Below are 17,079 nucleotides of genomic sequence, written 5' to 3' on the forward strand. Positions count from 1 at the left end.
TATATATTCATATATACATAAAAGCAAAAACAGAAATGTCAATGCAAAAACACAAAGGCAAAAGGAGGAATATTTTTAATGTTTAGTACTTCTTTATGGTAACGCAATCACCACATTAATTATTTAAACACTAAGCAATTTTTAAAAAAACAAAACTAAAAAAACAGCACTTCCACACAAGACATGTACTCCTTCAGAATTATAAACCTTTGACTTAAAATGTATAATTATCTTTCAGCTCCAAATAGTTTGGGATTTCACAATTTCCAACGTGACTTAAACAAAATCTTTATATACTTCTATTTTCCTAGCCAGGTACACTGCAAATTGAAAACTAATTCGTATATGTGAATGCTCTATCTTGCCTAAATAAGTCTTTGTTTTGAAAGTTTAAAAACACCAGGAAGAATATGACATCATATTAAATAATTGGTTTTGCTAAATTAGGACATTCATTACTATACCCACTTCCTTACTACCTATTGCAAAGGATAAGCAAAAGTAGAAGCTAAAATTGGATTTCAGCCACAAGTAACATTTTATACTAGCTTCCTTGTAAATCTCTAATAATTCTTTCCAAATTACTTTCAATATTAACAAGAAGTTATCTCATATGTTCATAATATAACATATATAATTCAAAATTTGAAATTTCAAATAGCACATTAGGCAATACAGTTTTATAAGATTTATTATTTCAGAATTGTTAACAAAAGGCATGCCATCAACATTAGAAAAATAAAAAAGAATAAGAAAGTTAATGGGGGGGGGGCAATAGTTGAGCAAAAGCACCTTTGAAACAAAAAGAAACATATAATAACGATTGAGTTCCAAAAAACAGAGATGACTCTTAAGAAATAGTGAAGAAAGATTTTCATTGGATATTAGATTTCACATTTTACATCTAAAACTTTCCACAGAATCTATAATAAGATAGTTAGGATTACCTTATATCCAGGTCCTAACTGATGAATTGCAAATATCTGTGCTGGGTTGAGTGCTTCACTGAACACATACACGGCACCGAGTTGACCACAGAATACCCTATTTGCATCAGCAGTTTCTGAAGATCCGAGAAAGCACTTGTCATAGCTCTATTTTTAAGAAGTCATAAAAAAACCAAACATATTACTTTTAATGACAAACTATTTAAGGACATCTGCCTTCATTATCATGAATATCTTAAAGCACTTATGCACTGTAACAAATGACACTATATGACTTATAACAAACACTAATAACAAAGAAAGCATCAATTAAAACGTTATTGAATATATAAATAATAAAAGCGTTGCTGAAGTATTTCTCCTATGTTTTCTTTAATAAGTTTTATTGTTTCAGAGTGTATATTTAAATCTTTAATCCAATGGCGTCATCCACACCACCCTCAGCCAGTGAGTGCACCCTCCATCCCTGTATAGGATCCGAACCCACAGCCTTGGCACTACCAGCGCCGCACTCTCCTGAGTGAGCCATGGGGCCAGCCCTCTACTTTAATTTTCTATTATGGAGCAATTCCTCTATCCCTCCACACTAAGTCAAAGACACAAAGAAAATCGTTCTTTCTCTTATATGAGTAGGCATTATACAGAATCAAATAAACAATGATCACTAAAATCTGCTGCCTAAAGCAGATGGTACAGTGCTCTCCATTTGGAGAATTCAGCATTTAAGCCAAGCTTAAGGAGACCCTTCCTGCTTGTACTTAAACCTCAACCATTCAGACCAGTGAAAGCCATCACTGCTCAGTTTCCTCCGTCAACCCCCACAGGCTATTCTACACATTCTCACTAATAAGCAAGACACTATAAATGTATGGAATCCCTTTGGTGCCTCAATAAAATAAAAAAATTGTGAATGGGGTACAAAGACAGAAAATCGTCCCCATTAAATAGTCAATCTTTAATTAAAAGTATAGAAACTTAAGAATTGACTGCATAAAGTATATATGTGTGTGTGTGTGTGTATATGTGTATGTGTGTGTTATTCTTCAGGCTTCTCCATTTCTTGGAGCACTATTACAAATAACTCAAAAATCTAAGTCTTTTCATTTCAATATACTGTCTTATCAGCTAATAACAGTTAAAAAAATCACTGGAGTTTCTTCCACCCTGTAACAAAAAGACTTTACCCTCTAGAGGTACATAAGAAACAAAATTTCGTCTGTGTATACTAACTCTGATAAAATCATTTTCTTAAATATTTATTAACTGTTGCTCAACTATGAGTTTCCAGGGAAGAAAAAGCAATTTTTCCTATAAAGGAACAGATGGGAAATACTTTAAGTTTTACAAGCCACACATGGTTTCTGTCACATAGTCTTCTTTGATTTTGTCTTAAAAAAAAATCTTTAAAAATATAAAAACCAAAATTCTTAGCTCCCAGGTCATACTAAACCAAAACACATTGAGGATCAGATTTGGCCTATAGGGTATAATCTGCCAACCCCTGATTTAGGGGACAAACTATGGACTATTTAAGAGAATACAAGACAGGACAAAAGCCAATCCTTGCCCTTCGGAAGATTAAAGTCTAGACAAATGCAGACAAAATTAAGAAGTGAATTTTGTTAAAAAGAGGCAGGTTATTATAAAACCAGGTATGCTAAGAAGTTTGTGTATTATCGGGCTTGGAGGTACTTTTGGGATTAAAACACATCTTTTACTTTGGCTCTAACAGGCCAGAGTGGAGACAAGGGAGAGCCCAAAGTAGAGAAATAATAAGAGCCCTTGAGGTTTTAACTCTAGGTGTCCTCTAACTAGAACCCAGCTGTGTCACCTCTTCCACTGCTAACATGCTGGTAGAAACTAATATCTCTTTGTTATTGCTGTAATAAGTCATCAAAGTTATTTCCCTGCCTCTGGAGTCATTTCCCTTTAGAATATTCTCTGTTCTGTGGGAAGACTGATGATTTTTAAATACAAGCAGACATCACTTACCTGTTCAAAACCTTCTAAAGATTTTGAAGCTGGGTAAGATGGGAAAGCCCAGGCACCCAGGCATTGTTTCCTTATGAGGCCCTACCTGCCTCACCTTATCTCTTAACCCTATTTTCCCTCTGCTCTGGACAAATTAGCTGCCTTGTTCCTTGAACTTTCCAATTCTGCCTCAAAGTCTTTGCAATCACTGTTCCCAGTAAATGGGATATGTCCCCTAAATATATCCACATGGCTTGCTTCCTCTTCTCATTAAAATCATCTTTGGACAATTTGGCTTCTCCCTTTCCTACGCCTATACTTTCTACACTTGTTCCCCACTTTATTTTCCCATGGCATTTATCACTATATAATTAATAATAATGACTATATGTTATACTTATTCATTCTGTTTAAGGTCTTCTTTCTGCACCCAAATAAGGGGTTAAACACATTTTTTAATGCTTGAGATTCTGGAAAGAATAGAATAGTGCATTGTTTTTTGACCTAAAATACTTAAAAATTAAGCCAAGTAATTTTCCTTTTTTTGCATCACCAATCATGTCTTTTAGCAATTTTATTTTATTAAATTTCAGACTTAAAGACTCACTTAATAAAAAGTGTAAACTTTCAAAGTAAAATTCATAAGTTTCTACCAAACTATTTTATTATTCAATTCGTGTTATAGTTATAGATCATACTCTCAAATACAGCAAAACACAGATTAAAAAATAAAAATCTTACATCATTTGTGTTAACATGCCAAGCCATATCACCATAGGATACCAGTTGTCCATTAACGTAACACCGAATTTCACTGTTCCTCCATCGATTGTAAATGTGGACAATGCTGATCATGTACCACTTAAATAAAAAAATTAAGGATATCAATATGTAATGTATTACTGGCAAAAATGCAATCATAACATTCGTAAAACCTTATGATAAAATACTCTAGGGACTATTAATGACCATGCACTACTACTTTCTCAAGTTCCCCTCTCCCATTTCTATTTCACAGATGAAAGAAATGGCTCATAAAGAATAAATCTGTATGTGAAATGATGGTAATTGTCTTTCAGGATTGACCTGAAATGAAGAGCACACCCATTGCCGATCACCTGATTAAAAAAAAAAAAAAAGAATAAGAATAACTGTAGACAGAGCTAGTGCCCCTTGAATCCCAGACTGATACTCCTTCCATTATACCAAGATCCAAAACCATGGAAGTACAATTATATTGTGTTCATTCATTTAATAACATTTACATTGTGTCAGGCACTACAGATATCCAAGGCTAACCAGACAGATCATAGGTCCAGTTCTCCTGGAATTTATGATCTAGTAAAAGGGACATACATAAGATAATTAAACACATATAGAATCACGAATCATGATGACTACAGTGGGAAAAAAAGAACAGCATAAGCTGAAAAAGAACAACAGGATTCTGCTTTGGATTGCATGGTCAGAAAAGACTTGTCAAAGGAACAACATTTATAATATTTATTATAAGATTTAGGTGGTTTCAATTATACAATTTAGATTTATTAAATACAGCAACAGTTATATACTTTTAACTTAATAATGTGTGAATATTCATCAAGCATCCAGAATGAGTTCATATTGAGTTCCCACTTTACACTTACTGATATCAACAAAAAAGCATTTTAAGTGTCTATTTTGATAAGAGATGATTTAAGTTACATAACAATTTGTGGATCCAACCATTCATCTCCTAAGAATTAATAGCCAAAAGCAGAGAATACAGAATATTTTTTCTAAAATATAGAAAAATACAAATGATTTGAATAAGTGTGCCATGAGAAGTTAAAGGGGGAAAATTAGACTAGTTCCTCCCCCTCAAAAAATATGTAAAATACAAGTTTTGTTCTACAGATTATTTAAATGCACTACTCAATTATTTCATATATACTAAGAGAAATATAAAGCTACAACAGTAATTCTCAATCACTACAATATTAGTTATTTCAAGGTACTAAAATGTTAGTTTTTTCAAGGTACTGAAATACTTGAACAAAATTCAACTTCATTTCACTTTAGAAAATCAATATAGTACACAGAATAACTCAGAGAAGACAGCAATACAAAACAACAGAGTTCCTGAAATAGAAAAAAAGCCAGGTCAAACAATTTAAATGCCTAAAACACATCCTTTTTTAGTTTGTTTCATTCTAGGTAATCTTTAATTTATCGCAAACTGAGTCTTTCACTTAATCAGAAAGCAACGTATGTTAGCCCTGACTAAAGTCAGAAGAAGAAAATCTTTAGTCATTTTACACTGTTTCTAAATATTACAAATTACCAAGAAAACGCTATAAAAACTGATCTTCAAATAAATTTTTAAAAAATCTTATAGAATTTCACATGTATAAGAATTATAATTTGCAAATGTTACCTTGACTGAGTTTGAAAATATTCAATCAGAATGTAATCTAGATAATACAGGAGACACAACCTTTATATTTAGGAGTAAATTGTTTAGAAAATTAAAATTTCTAAAAAGAATAGACACAAATAAATGCCTATAGTTTACATCTATTTTCACAACGTCAAACAGCTGGTAAATGGTGCAAATAGGATAGCAAAAGTTTTAATATAAAAATTTCCTTATGAAAGGCCTATAAACTCCTAGTTCCTAGTTAAGAAGGACAATAACAACTTAGCTAGGATATCTAGAAAATTAAAGAAAGGAAAAAATAAGAGAGTGAGTTAACCTTAAACGAAAAAGAGTAAAATCAAATACTTATGATTTTCAAGGTTTATAAAAAATATATACAGAAGGCTTTTTGAATCCACATCATTTCTTGGCCCTGCTTTTACTAACACCCCTTAGCGTCATTGTACATTAAGACCTATTACAAATGAGAATATGTTTTCATAAGAAAACAGCAAAAGGACAAAAAAGAAAAAGTGATAACAAATGGGTTAAATTGCTTTTTATTGGTTAATGACAATTTCACTTGGTTATTCACTTCTCTCTAATTTAAACTCTTTAAACCATTTCCTAAAATTGTCTAATAAGAAAAATCACTTACTTATACTTACTTATACTCTTTAAACCACCATTTCCTAAAATTGTCTGATAAGAGAAATCACTACATTTGTTAAAAACACATATACCTAACATGAAAATAGTAATTCCAAGAATCTGTATTTCTAACAAGTTTCACTGAAATTCAAATAATTCAGCACATTTGGCAAATTCTACATGGATCTCACCCCAATTCTAACAAATCAGAATTTCTGGAGGAGAGGTAATGGAATTCGTATAAAAATAATTGGGATTTGTAACAAAAAAAGAACATATTCTAATAAACAAATGTATTTATTCAGAATCACTGCTTTTAAACTATTTTCAAAGTATATATTAATGGATGGTTACTAAATTGATATTCTTTAATAGAAACAATTATTTTTACCTCATAAATATAAAGAAAATACCATCCAAAATAATATTTTCTTCAATACGTGGTAAAACACATGTAGGATCACATAAGCAAACACGAAAACAAACAAAAAAGAAAGATAAAAAAATAGAAAGACATTTCCCCCCTCTACATGTGGCCTCATCATCTCTGTTATGGTTATACCATTAATCACAAAGGGTAAGGCAATATTCCACTGGGTAGGAGGTAGCCCGCCCTGAAAAAAGTTGACAATCTCACTGTCATATATCCAAGAAAGACCCTTGAACCTGAAAGGGGGACCAGGCCTTAAACATGTGGGAATGGAAACTCCTAAATCTCTGTCCTTCTATTCTTGAGTCTGGGCTTTCAGATGGTTGGTTACTCTGACACAAAGATAGAATCTGTTAAACAGGCAGGAACATTTCTCTAGAAAACTTCAACTTATGATGAATGAATTATACCTTATAAATCTCATTATACAGTTGCACATATCTGTGCATTTTCTCTTATTATCTTTTAGCTTTAGAGCAGTTTTTAAAAATACGGTTCAACCTAATCTCAACTATTCTTTGCGATATTAAGTAAAACAAACAGTAGAGCAACATCCTTCTCCTTGAAGCCAGCCTTATTGAAGCAGCAGAAATTAGGAAAACTTTCAATCTCAGGAAACAAAAATCAGAACTACTAGGACTAGGTGAATATTCTTTAACCACACCTCTCTGCATTATCAAATCTGGAGGTTTAAAATTTAACGTTTATACCACACACACACACAGAGTCTGAAGTCTGAATCTCCAGTCTAGGTCTAAAAACTGATTCGAACTAATCCAAATAAGGTTAGAGGAAGAAGGTGGAAGAAGGACAAGATGACAAGGGAGAGGATGGAGAAAGAGAAGGGGAGAGGAAGAAGTAAGATGAAAAGGATAGGCAAAAGAGGAGAAGGAATTAAAGAAAGAAGAAAAATGATATGGGGTAGGAGGGAGAAGAAGGAAAAGAAGAAAAGAAAAATATAATTATATAACATTTCTTCAAATATTCTTTAAATACAATTCTTCAGAATGGTAATTAAAGTAACATAAAACTCCTGTAATAAAAGTTTGCCTTTCATAGATATATAAATTATTTGACAATAAAAATTTTTTAAAAGCTTCCCTTTGAAACATCTTTGAATTAATAATGTAATTGTTAAAACAATTTAATATTCTTCTAATAGATGTGAAAAAATTATAAAAAGACACTGTACAAATTCTATATAATATACACCAAACTTACATATTATATGTAAATTATTAAGGATAATCATATGTAATTATATTATGAATAAATTATATGTAATATATACCAAAATTTTAGGATCAGAATAAAGATATAAAAGAATATATCAGCTGTTGGTATTCTAAGTAACTGTGTTTTCCATTAAACCTGTGTAAAACACTTTCTTCAAAAACATAAAATCCCTTTTAATGGTCATGGATAAGGTTCTAGTTCTCTATGTATAATACTGAAAATTAACTTATTTTTACAGTATACGTTATTGTGTTGAAGCAAAAACAAAACAAAAGGCTAGTCGCTTTAGATTTTAAGTGGGTACCACATAGCAACAACCTAAATTATTTGGTTTTTACTGCCCCTAACTACCTTTATCCTTGGCAAGTGGAAAAGATTCTTGGCATCCTTATCTATCAAAGATGCACTGACCACATGGCCCATACCTTCTTTCACTTTATCATTAGTAATACCCATATAAGTTAACTGTTCAGGTAAATGTAACTTACTCCTTTAGAAACCAAAAAGATTTTTTGTTGTTGTTAAAGTCATATTTTATCCATTTATCTAACATATCTTAGTGACAATCTACCAAGTTCAACACCTCTATCAGGCACTTGAGGGAATACAAAGATGAACCCAACACAGAACTTAGTCTCAATAGTCACTAAACAATACACATATAAATGAATAATAAAAGAAATAATTACCATAAGAAATACTGAAATAAAATGCTCTGAGAGAGATGATATTTCAGAATAGGAAAAATCAGGGAGCGGTTTCATGGAAATATTGTTATATAAAATGGAACATAACACTGTGTTGGAATTTAAAGACCTGGAGCTGTGGGTAAAGGGACAAGTAAATGTAGTTCATGCCACATACTAAAGATTGGAAAAGGAAACTATAAAAAAGTGAAACAAAACATCCAAATCATGAAAGATAAGGCTAAAAAATTTAATTTAATCTGTAGCTAGTGTGAAGCAAATAATTGGTTTGAGTGGTGGAATAGTATGATTAGGAAGATAAATCAGATATTACTATATAAAACAGTTTGAAAGAGCAAGAGACAAATGATATAAGATGACGAGAGAGTGATATGAAGAATTTAGGCAGCAGGTAAAGAATTTTTAAAAGAAGACGTATTTCAGAGATACTATAGGACTTGAAAACTGAACTGAACTGACATGATCAAAATGAGGGTGAAAAACAAAGTTGAGTCAACTCTCAATTATTAGGAAAACGACAGACCTCTTAATCAAAACAGGGACTTAAGAACATGAGCAGATACGGGACTGAGATAGTATATCTGATGTTACATATCCTGAGGTCCAGGGGCCAGAAAGAGATCCAGATGGCAACATCTCACAGGTAGACAAATGGAAGATAAGAATAAGAGTGGAAGGCTACCATGAAACTGAAAAATTCCCAGTAAAATATAAGCTCCTCAAAAGCAGAGATGTTGCCCGTTTTGTTCATTGTCATATCCCCAGTACTGACAACAGTGTCTGGTACTGATAGAGTTTGGATGTGTTGTGCCCCCAAAGCTCATGTCAAAATCTGATCCCCAACTTGGCAATGTTGGGAGCAGTTTGGGTTATGCATGTGTATCCCTGATGAATAGATTAATGCCCTGTGGAGGGTAGTGACTGACTTCTCACTCTATTAGTTCCCACGAGAGCAGGTTGTTTAAAGGACCCTGGCACTTCTCTCTTGCTTCCTCTTGCCATGTGATCTGCTTGTAACCACAGGCTGGCCTGCCATTTTCCATCATGAGTAGAAGCAGCCTGAGGCCCATGCCAGATGCAGCAGTCCCAGAACTGTAAGCAAAATAAGTCTCTATTCTTTATAAATTACCCAGTTTCAGGTATTGTTATAAGCAACAGAAATGGACAAATACAGATACTCAGTAAACTTTATTGAAAGAATGCCATAGAACAGATCAGACTGAGAGAGTCAAAGAGCACAAGAGAGACACACTTCAAGGGGTCAAAAAACTGATTTCATAGAAGACAAAAATTACACATAAAGTAAAAAGAAAATGCAGACAAGAATAAGAGAAAAACCTTAAGAGTCATGGGAAAACAAGTGGGAGAATATTACAGAAATCATAATAGGTGAGTTTTAAGACAATGGGAATGGTAAATTATGTCATTCTCAAAAATTTGTTTACTTTTACCTACCTTACGTGGTTGAAAATCATATTTCACACAGTGCTGAAAACCTTTTCCTTTGGACTTGAGTGATGTGACTATTAAACAGTTGCCAACGAAATGAGCAGAGTAACCAACTCCTTTGCTAGTACGAAAACTGTAAAGAAAACTGAGAATAGTATAACATCCTCTAATAAAAAAAACTATATATCTAATGCCTGTTAAACATTTTTGTAAAAAATAAAACTTATTTCCCTGAAGAATAAAAGGGGTTTAACATGTATCAAATAAAAATTAAACTAAAACATAAAAGGTTAAGAATAAAAAAACTGGGAAACAAAAGACTGTAGAAGCTTTGTAAATTTCAACTTAAAATATTACAAATAAATAAAAACAAAGTAATGGCTAACAAAAGCCAGCCAAATAGACTTCATTTACCTTTGAGGACCATCTGTAATCAGCAGATACAGAACTCATTTACACACAGTTCATATTTTCAAAAACAACTTGTTCTCTAACTCTGCTACACCTTCGACAACAGCTTACAAATTTTTAAAAACTTGATCAGAGCTATTCTGATGAATAATGCAGTTGACCAAACAAAGGAGTACCTTTTTAGTTAAAAAAAGAAAAAGATAGGACTATGAAAAATAGTTATTTTTCTTCTAGAGGAGCACTCCTTCCTAGCTGTGAATTCAATCACAATGTTGAAAAATTTTTAAATGCTTTAAAAAAATGAAGGCATCACTGAAATAAATGTATGCTCTCCCAAAATGACCATTCAGAAATCCAACCCCATCTATGTTTGGAAGTCCAGAAGCTTGTTTAAAACTCCCTCTCATTACTATCCATATAAGATATTTTGTAATAGAACTTATATTTCTCTGTGCTCACATTTCTGAGCCAGCCATTGTACAATGTGCTTAAAATATTATTCTCTCATTAAATCCTATGAGGTAGTTACTATTACTATTCTCTATTTTATTTTTAAAGACACTAAAGCACAGGATGAATACTAAATGGTGAAGCCAGGACTTGAACTCTAAGCAATCTTACTTCAGGGCATTGCAAGTATTAAATGAGTTGTTACATGCAAGCATTTACAATGCCCAGCATATAGTAATCAATGAATGTTTGATGTTCTTAATAAGTATGCTTTATTACACATGACTGGCATAATAAAATTATCAAGCTCTCAGTCCTTACAGATCAAGCCGCTGTTGGGTTGATCAAACCATTCTGCTAGTTGTCCATCAAATTGTTAATTTTATCTGATTATAATTTTTACATAGTTCTTATCAATATTTTAAAGCATATGTCAATTATGCTCACAAAGCAAAGTAAGTGAAAAAGCAAAGTGAGTGAATGAATTTGATGGAAGTTTGGTTGTTTTCTCTCCTTGACTGGGGACCATAAATCCTCTCTAAAAACCCCACAATTGATCCGCACTGAAACGGACTGGATGGTAACCTTTGACTCTTAAACTGTAATTGAAAAAATAACAATAAGAGTGAGACAGGTCACCTAGAAACAACAGCAAAATTAATTAATTCATAGAACTGTCTGTATAGTTTTAATATATATATATATTTTTTTTTCTATCTAATATGTTACATTGATACTATATTTTTACAGAATTGACATACTTAAAGACAAAAGTCCTGAAATGAAACATATTACTTACCAATAAAGATAAGGTTTATCCTTATCAACATTAATGTTATTTAATGGATCCATACGAAACCAAGTGTTTAGGGTGAAGCCATTCTGGTAAGGCCACTTTGCAATAGGAGGCAAAGCAATTGCCTACAATGTAATGAAAAAAGATACAAAAGTATCAGTTAAAACAAATGTGTTAGTAACTAAAGAAAAACATAGCTCTTACAGACTAAAAAACAATCAAGTTATAAATATCAGAAACTCATGAACAAATATATAAAATAGAAACTATTATCTTATTAAAATAACCTATACATATTATTTATTGACTATAGAAGAATTATGTTTTCAAATACTCAGTGTATTAAGTTTTACCTCTAGGTTACATAGTGGGTTATGGACCCCAAGAAGCTCCCCCTCTAGTTTCACCAATACATAGTCCGTTATACATATGTGTCAGATTGTTCAGTTTTCTTTGGTTTATGCTAGGTGTTCAGTAATAATTCATTTGATTAAAGGAGGTTGGATGTTTAAAGCCAAAAAACTGTACTAGACAATGTTAATGAAAGCAAGAATGTTAATGGATTAAGAAATAATGTTCATAATGCTTATTACACTGAAACAAAGGGGAAAGCATGAGATTTATTATTCAGAAACTTGTTCCCCAAATCTTTCATATGACCTTTCTCAAATATAACACATAGCTTTTATATCAAAACTCTGCTGCATACAGAGCAAAGTTTAAATTTCTTCAGGTCACACACACACTATAGCTCCAAAAACCCTTATAATTTTGTTCTATTTTGCTACTTTACCCCACCATCCAAAGTATGCCTGAATATAGCAGCTGTTTCACCTGTTCTTTTACAGCTCCTTTTTTTGTACACGATTTTGCTCCTGTCCAAAACATTTCTCCTTCCAGCAAAATCCCAATTATCTCTCAGTACCAGGCTAATATATTCCTCATCTATGAAACTTTCCTGGACTTCACTCCAGCTTAGTTTCTCCTTTCATTGCTTCCCACAGTTCTAGTACCTATATCTACGGCATCATTTGTAACTCTTATTTTAACAAGCTGTTTTTGCATCTATCTACCCATTAGAGTTCTTCAAGGTAAGGAATATAATCTACGTTACCAGCACTGTGACTTATTATATACGAAACATTCAATATGGGGTCAATAAATAATCTCAAAGTGGCCAAAGATTTATAAGAGCTTACTGTTAAAAAAAAAAAAAATACACACACACGCTTAATTTCAAATGAACAATCAAAAACTAAAAATGAATAAAAATTTCCCATACAGTGCCCTTTCAGATTTTAATGTTTAAGTAGGTAGTTCAGGCAATTTAATTGTCAAACAATATAGCTTTTCTTCACTTTTTTTTTTTTTCCTTTTTGTCTTTTCTCGTGTCCGGCAACAGATCGCAACCCTCAGTGTCGCGCCCGTACCGGACCGGGACCGGCAACGGGACCGCAACCCTCGGTGCTGCGCCCACACCTCGCTCAGCCAGTGAGCGGGAACCGGTCTGTATGTGGGATCCGAACCCTCGGCGGGAGCGCCACCGCGCTCCCAAGCGGCACACTGTAGCAGTGCGCCACCGGGCCGGCCCTTTTCTTCACTTTTTAAAGGGAGAAATACTTTTACCTTATTTATTGTTTTGTTTGTTAATAAAATGCATTTCTTGCCACATTTACCACTGGTTAACACCTTGATAAGTTTCTCTAAAGTAGAATGCACTTAATATAACTGCCTCAAGACACCAAGGTGAAATATTAATTGAGGGCATTGAATGGTAAAATAAATCTATGAAATTATGTAAATTACCTAACAAATGTGTTAATTTCTTCTTAGTGCCTATGAAACACACTGGCAAAATTTATGATTTTCAACGTGTTGCCAAGACCAGCACAACCAGAAGCACTTTCACATCAACAACAGTGGCTTGTCTCAGCACTATCATCGGGTTGTTAAAATGCATTCCCTTCTATCCCCATTACTCCACATACCCATGTACTCCTTTATCCCCAAGCAATTGCTTCAGCACTTCCTGTATCATCAGACTGATCATCCAGGTTTACAAGGCCCGAAATTAGAACTCAAACAATGCATTAAATTGAGAGATAGAACAAAGAATTTGAGACAGGCTGCCCTTCAAGTTTCCAGACCTATTCTTCAACCAAGAAAATGATAAACAGGCCAAGAGATCATTTATTATCCTGATGGTAGGATTGAGAGGGCCCTAAATCACATACAGTTGCAAACAACAGTAAACCAAGATACAACAGAAATCCGGGAATTATGAAAGAAAATTCTAAGCCTGGGTGAAAATGAAAAAATAAAAGTCTAGTCTTGCTGCAACTAGCACCAAACTCCTGAGAGGCTCTTAAGAACAGCATTTGCCTCCGTTTCATTGTGGACTTTGAACCATCCTGTAAATAAATAAAGACCTTCATTATGACCAATCTCTTTATCAAGATGGTTACCTTCATTCAAGGACATTCTCTTAAATTTAGAGTATAACAGCTAGTATAAATGTTTTAGCTATACAGTAGTCCCCTGTCCCCCACTTAATCAGCAGTTTAGCTTTCCAGTTTCAGTTACCTGCAGTCAACTGCAGTCCAAAAATAGGTGAGTATAGTACAAGATATTTTGAGAGAAAGAAAGAGATCACATTCATGTAACTTTTATTGCAGTATCCACAGTTGGTTGAATCCGTGGATGTGAAATCCACGAATACAGAGGATAAACTATAAACACAGGGTTTGGTACTATCCACGGTTACAGGCACTCAGTGGGGGTCTTGGAACATTTTCCTCACAGATAAGGGTAGACTACTATTTTAGATACTCCGAGCTATTATTCCAACTGAAACCTCCCATTTCTGGAGGGGTATCCCCTCAACCTCCTGATCCTAACTTAAAAGTGTACATTGCATTCCTAGATTTTCTCAACTTTTTTTTTTTTTTTTTTTTTGCTGTATGTGGGATCCGAACCCTCGGCGGGAGCACCGCCACACTTCCCAAGCAGCGCACTATAGCAGTGCGCCACCGGGCCGGCCCTTTCTCAACTTTTTGACTAATGTATACATCCACTCTTAACCAATGCAAAAAAAAAGCTAACCTTGTATACAACCGCCTGATCTGGAACCCAGGCCCATTTAGTTCTAAACCATTCATGCCTAATCTCACCATCCATTTCCTACATTCCTTATATTTCCTTCTAATCCCATGGTGTTAATGACGTGCACTTTGCATGACCTCTTTTACTGTGGATTTAAATTACCTTCACATTTTCTTGATATTCCTTACATATTATTTTGGTCCCCACAATTGAGTGTTCCTCACTGTGTCCAGTGAGCCCACAAGACTCCATATTCTATATTCTTTATTGTTTCCTGTTCTAACTGATTCTAAAATCTATGTTGTTTTTATCATAACTTGCATAAGAAATGATTCTGGGGCCGGCCTGGTGGCGCACTGCTACAGTGCGCCACTTGGGAGCATGGAGGCGCTCCCACCGAGGGTTCGGATCCCACATACAGACCGGTTCCCGCTCACTGGCTGAGCGAGGTGTGGGCGCGACACTGAGGGTTGCGATCTGTTGCCGGACACAAGAAAAGACAAAAAGGAAAAAAAAAAAAAGAAATGATTCTGATGTTCAGATGGTGTGCTTCAGTAAATTATTATAGTGAATAGAAAAGTGAATTATTTCCTAAATTAACCCGATTCATGAAATAGATCCTGATTATGACAGGCAAATCTAAATAGTATATCCATAAAGGTAACAGAGCATATAAAATGTCATCTTACATTTGTCATTCACCTTTGCACGAATCACTCTGTAGACTTCAATTAACTCCCCAAATGAGAAAAAAGGTTACCAAATTGCTAAAAGAAGGCAGCATGGCTCATAGAGAGATATCTCCACAAAACAATATAATTCAGAAGGCCTGAATTAGAATTCATGGTTATTCTGGAGGGAAAGCAAAGAGTATCATAATTTTAGTAATCCAAAGGCACTGCTATCATTAGTGGTCCAAACAATATGTTGTCTCCTGTTATTAAGATGCCAGTGGTTCATGCTCATCCAGAAGTAGATTATCAAAAACATTGTACTGGTAAGGATTTTAGAATCATCTCTTATCTAAATATTCAGTAGTTCAATAGCAGAAGTAACATACCTGGAAATAAAAAGCCACTGTGTTAAGCACCGGATCTAATTTTAAAAATCAGGCAAATTTTGGTTTAAATTGTGACTCTACTTTATGACCTTTAGGAATGTTTTGTATTTCAAGTTCAGTTTCCTAAAGTGATCTAACAGTGAAAACATCATCTATCTTATATAGCTTGTATAATTCAAATGAAATAACAGTTATAAAAGTTTTAGTCCCTTCCCTACTTCCTCCTCTCCACAGTATATATTCTTGATCCGAACTACCCTTCTTGAAAATAAATGATGTAGGGAAAACCAGACAAGGGGGAGTAGAGAGTATAAGTTCATCAAAAGCCTCCAAACAAGAACAATTCAAACATACACTACTGCCTTGGGTTGAATGTCCCCCAAAACTTAATCCCCACTGTAACTGTTGAGGGTAGGAAATCCCTTATTAGGGTAATTGAAAGGTGAGGCCTTGAAGAGGTAATTAAGTTGATGGTTTAATGGTGGTCATGGGTGTGGCTCTGAGTGCTTTTAAAGGTGATTGCATGAGGAGCGATCTCTCCCTTCACTCCACCATTCTGCCATGTGAGACCCCTGCATCACTGTCATCACCAAGGCTCTCACCAGATATGTTCCACAGTCTTTAGACTTCCCAGTCACTGAAAGCAACAAATTTTGTTTTCTTACAAATTACCCAGTTCCAGGTATTTTGTTAGAAGCAACAGAAACAGACTAATACAACTACTAACGACATACAAATAAAATTATATATAGATATCTGTGTGTGTGTATATACACACACATAGTTTCACAAGTCATCTAAGGTTTCAACATTGATCAACAATTACTCGAAACCTGTGAATATTTTAGCCATTGATCAACAATTACTCGAAACCTGTGAATATTTTCTATCAATATATAATGTACTTTACATTCAGCTAACTTTTGTTAGTATTATAAATTTTTTTAGTTCTATAAGACAGCAACTTGCTTACATTTCTTTCAAAACACTTCCTCTCTCCTTTCTCACCCATTAGACTGAGATCTACCAGATATATCAGATCAACAGCAGTCTGTCAAATGTATTTTTTAAATGTCTATATATATTTTCATATACATATAAATATATATTATACAGTAGTCCCCCCTTACCCATGGAGGATACATTCCAAGACCCCCCCCAATGGATGTCTGAAACTGATGATAGTACCAAACCCTACACATATTATGTTTTTTCCTGTACATTCTCACCTATGATAAAGTTCAATTTATAAATTAGGAACAGTAAGAGATCAATAACAATAACTAATAGTAAAATAGGACAATTACAGCAATATATTATAATAAAAGTTATGTAAATATGGTCTCTCTCTCTCACTCTCTCAAAAGATCTTATTGTGCTGTTTATTTTCAGACTGCAGTTGACTGCAAGTAACTAACAGCAATATATTATAATAAAAGTTATGTAAATATGGTCTCTCTCTCTCTCTCTC

The 17,079-nt window shown here is 33.8% G+C and overlaps 1 protein-coding gene across 1 annotated transcript in view; it reads right to left on the minus strand.

The window, feature by feature from the left end:
- Nucleotides 1-17,079, minus strand: part of LOC103586076 (neurobeachin) — a gene marked incomplete at its 3' end in the record, with an annotated part of 263,314 nt that overhangs the window by 150,325 nt on the left and 95,910 nt on the right. Inside the window, exons 5-8 of the mRNA XM_008567211.1 lie at nucleotides 11,450-11,571; nucleotides 9,796-9,922; nucleotides 3,660-3,779; nucleotides 948-1,094 (exon numbers count right to left, since the gene is read on the minus strand). Of these exons, the coding sequence (XP_008565433.1) occupies nucleotides 948-1,094; nucleotides 3,660-3,779; nucleotides 9,796-9,922; nucleotides 11,450-11,571 (516 nt within the window). The remainder of the gene's footprint in view (nucleotides 1-947; nucleotides 1,095-3,659; nucleotides 3,780-9,795; nucleotides 9,923-11,449; nucleotides 11,572-17,079) is intronic.

Source organism: Galeopterus variegatus, unplaced genomic scaffold, assembly GCF_000696425.1.
Source record: "Galeopterus variegatus unplaced genomic scaffold, G_variegatus-3.0.2 Scaffold304, whole genome shotgun sequence".
Classification (NCBI taxonomy): Eukaryota; Metazoa; Chordata; class Mammalia; order Dermoptera; family Cynocephalidae; genus Galeopterus; species Galeopterus variegatus.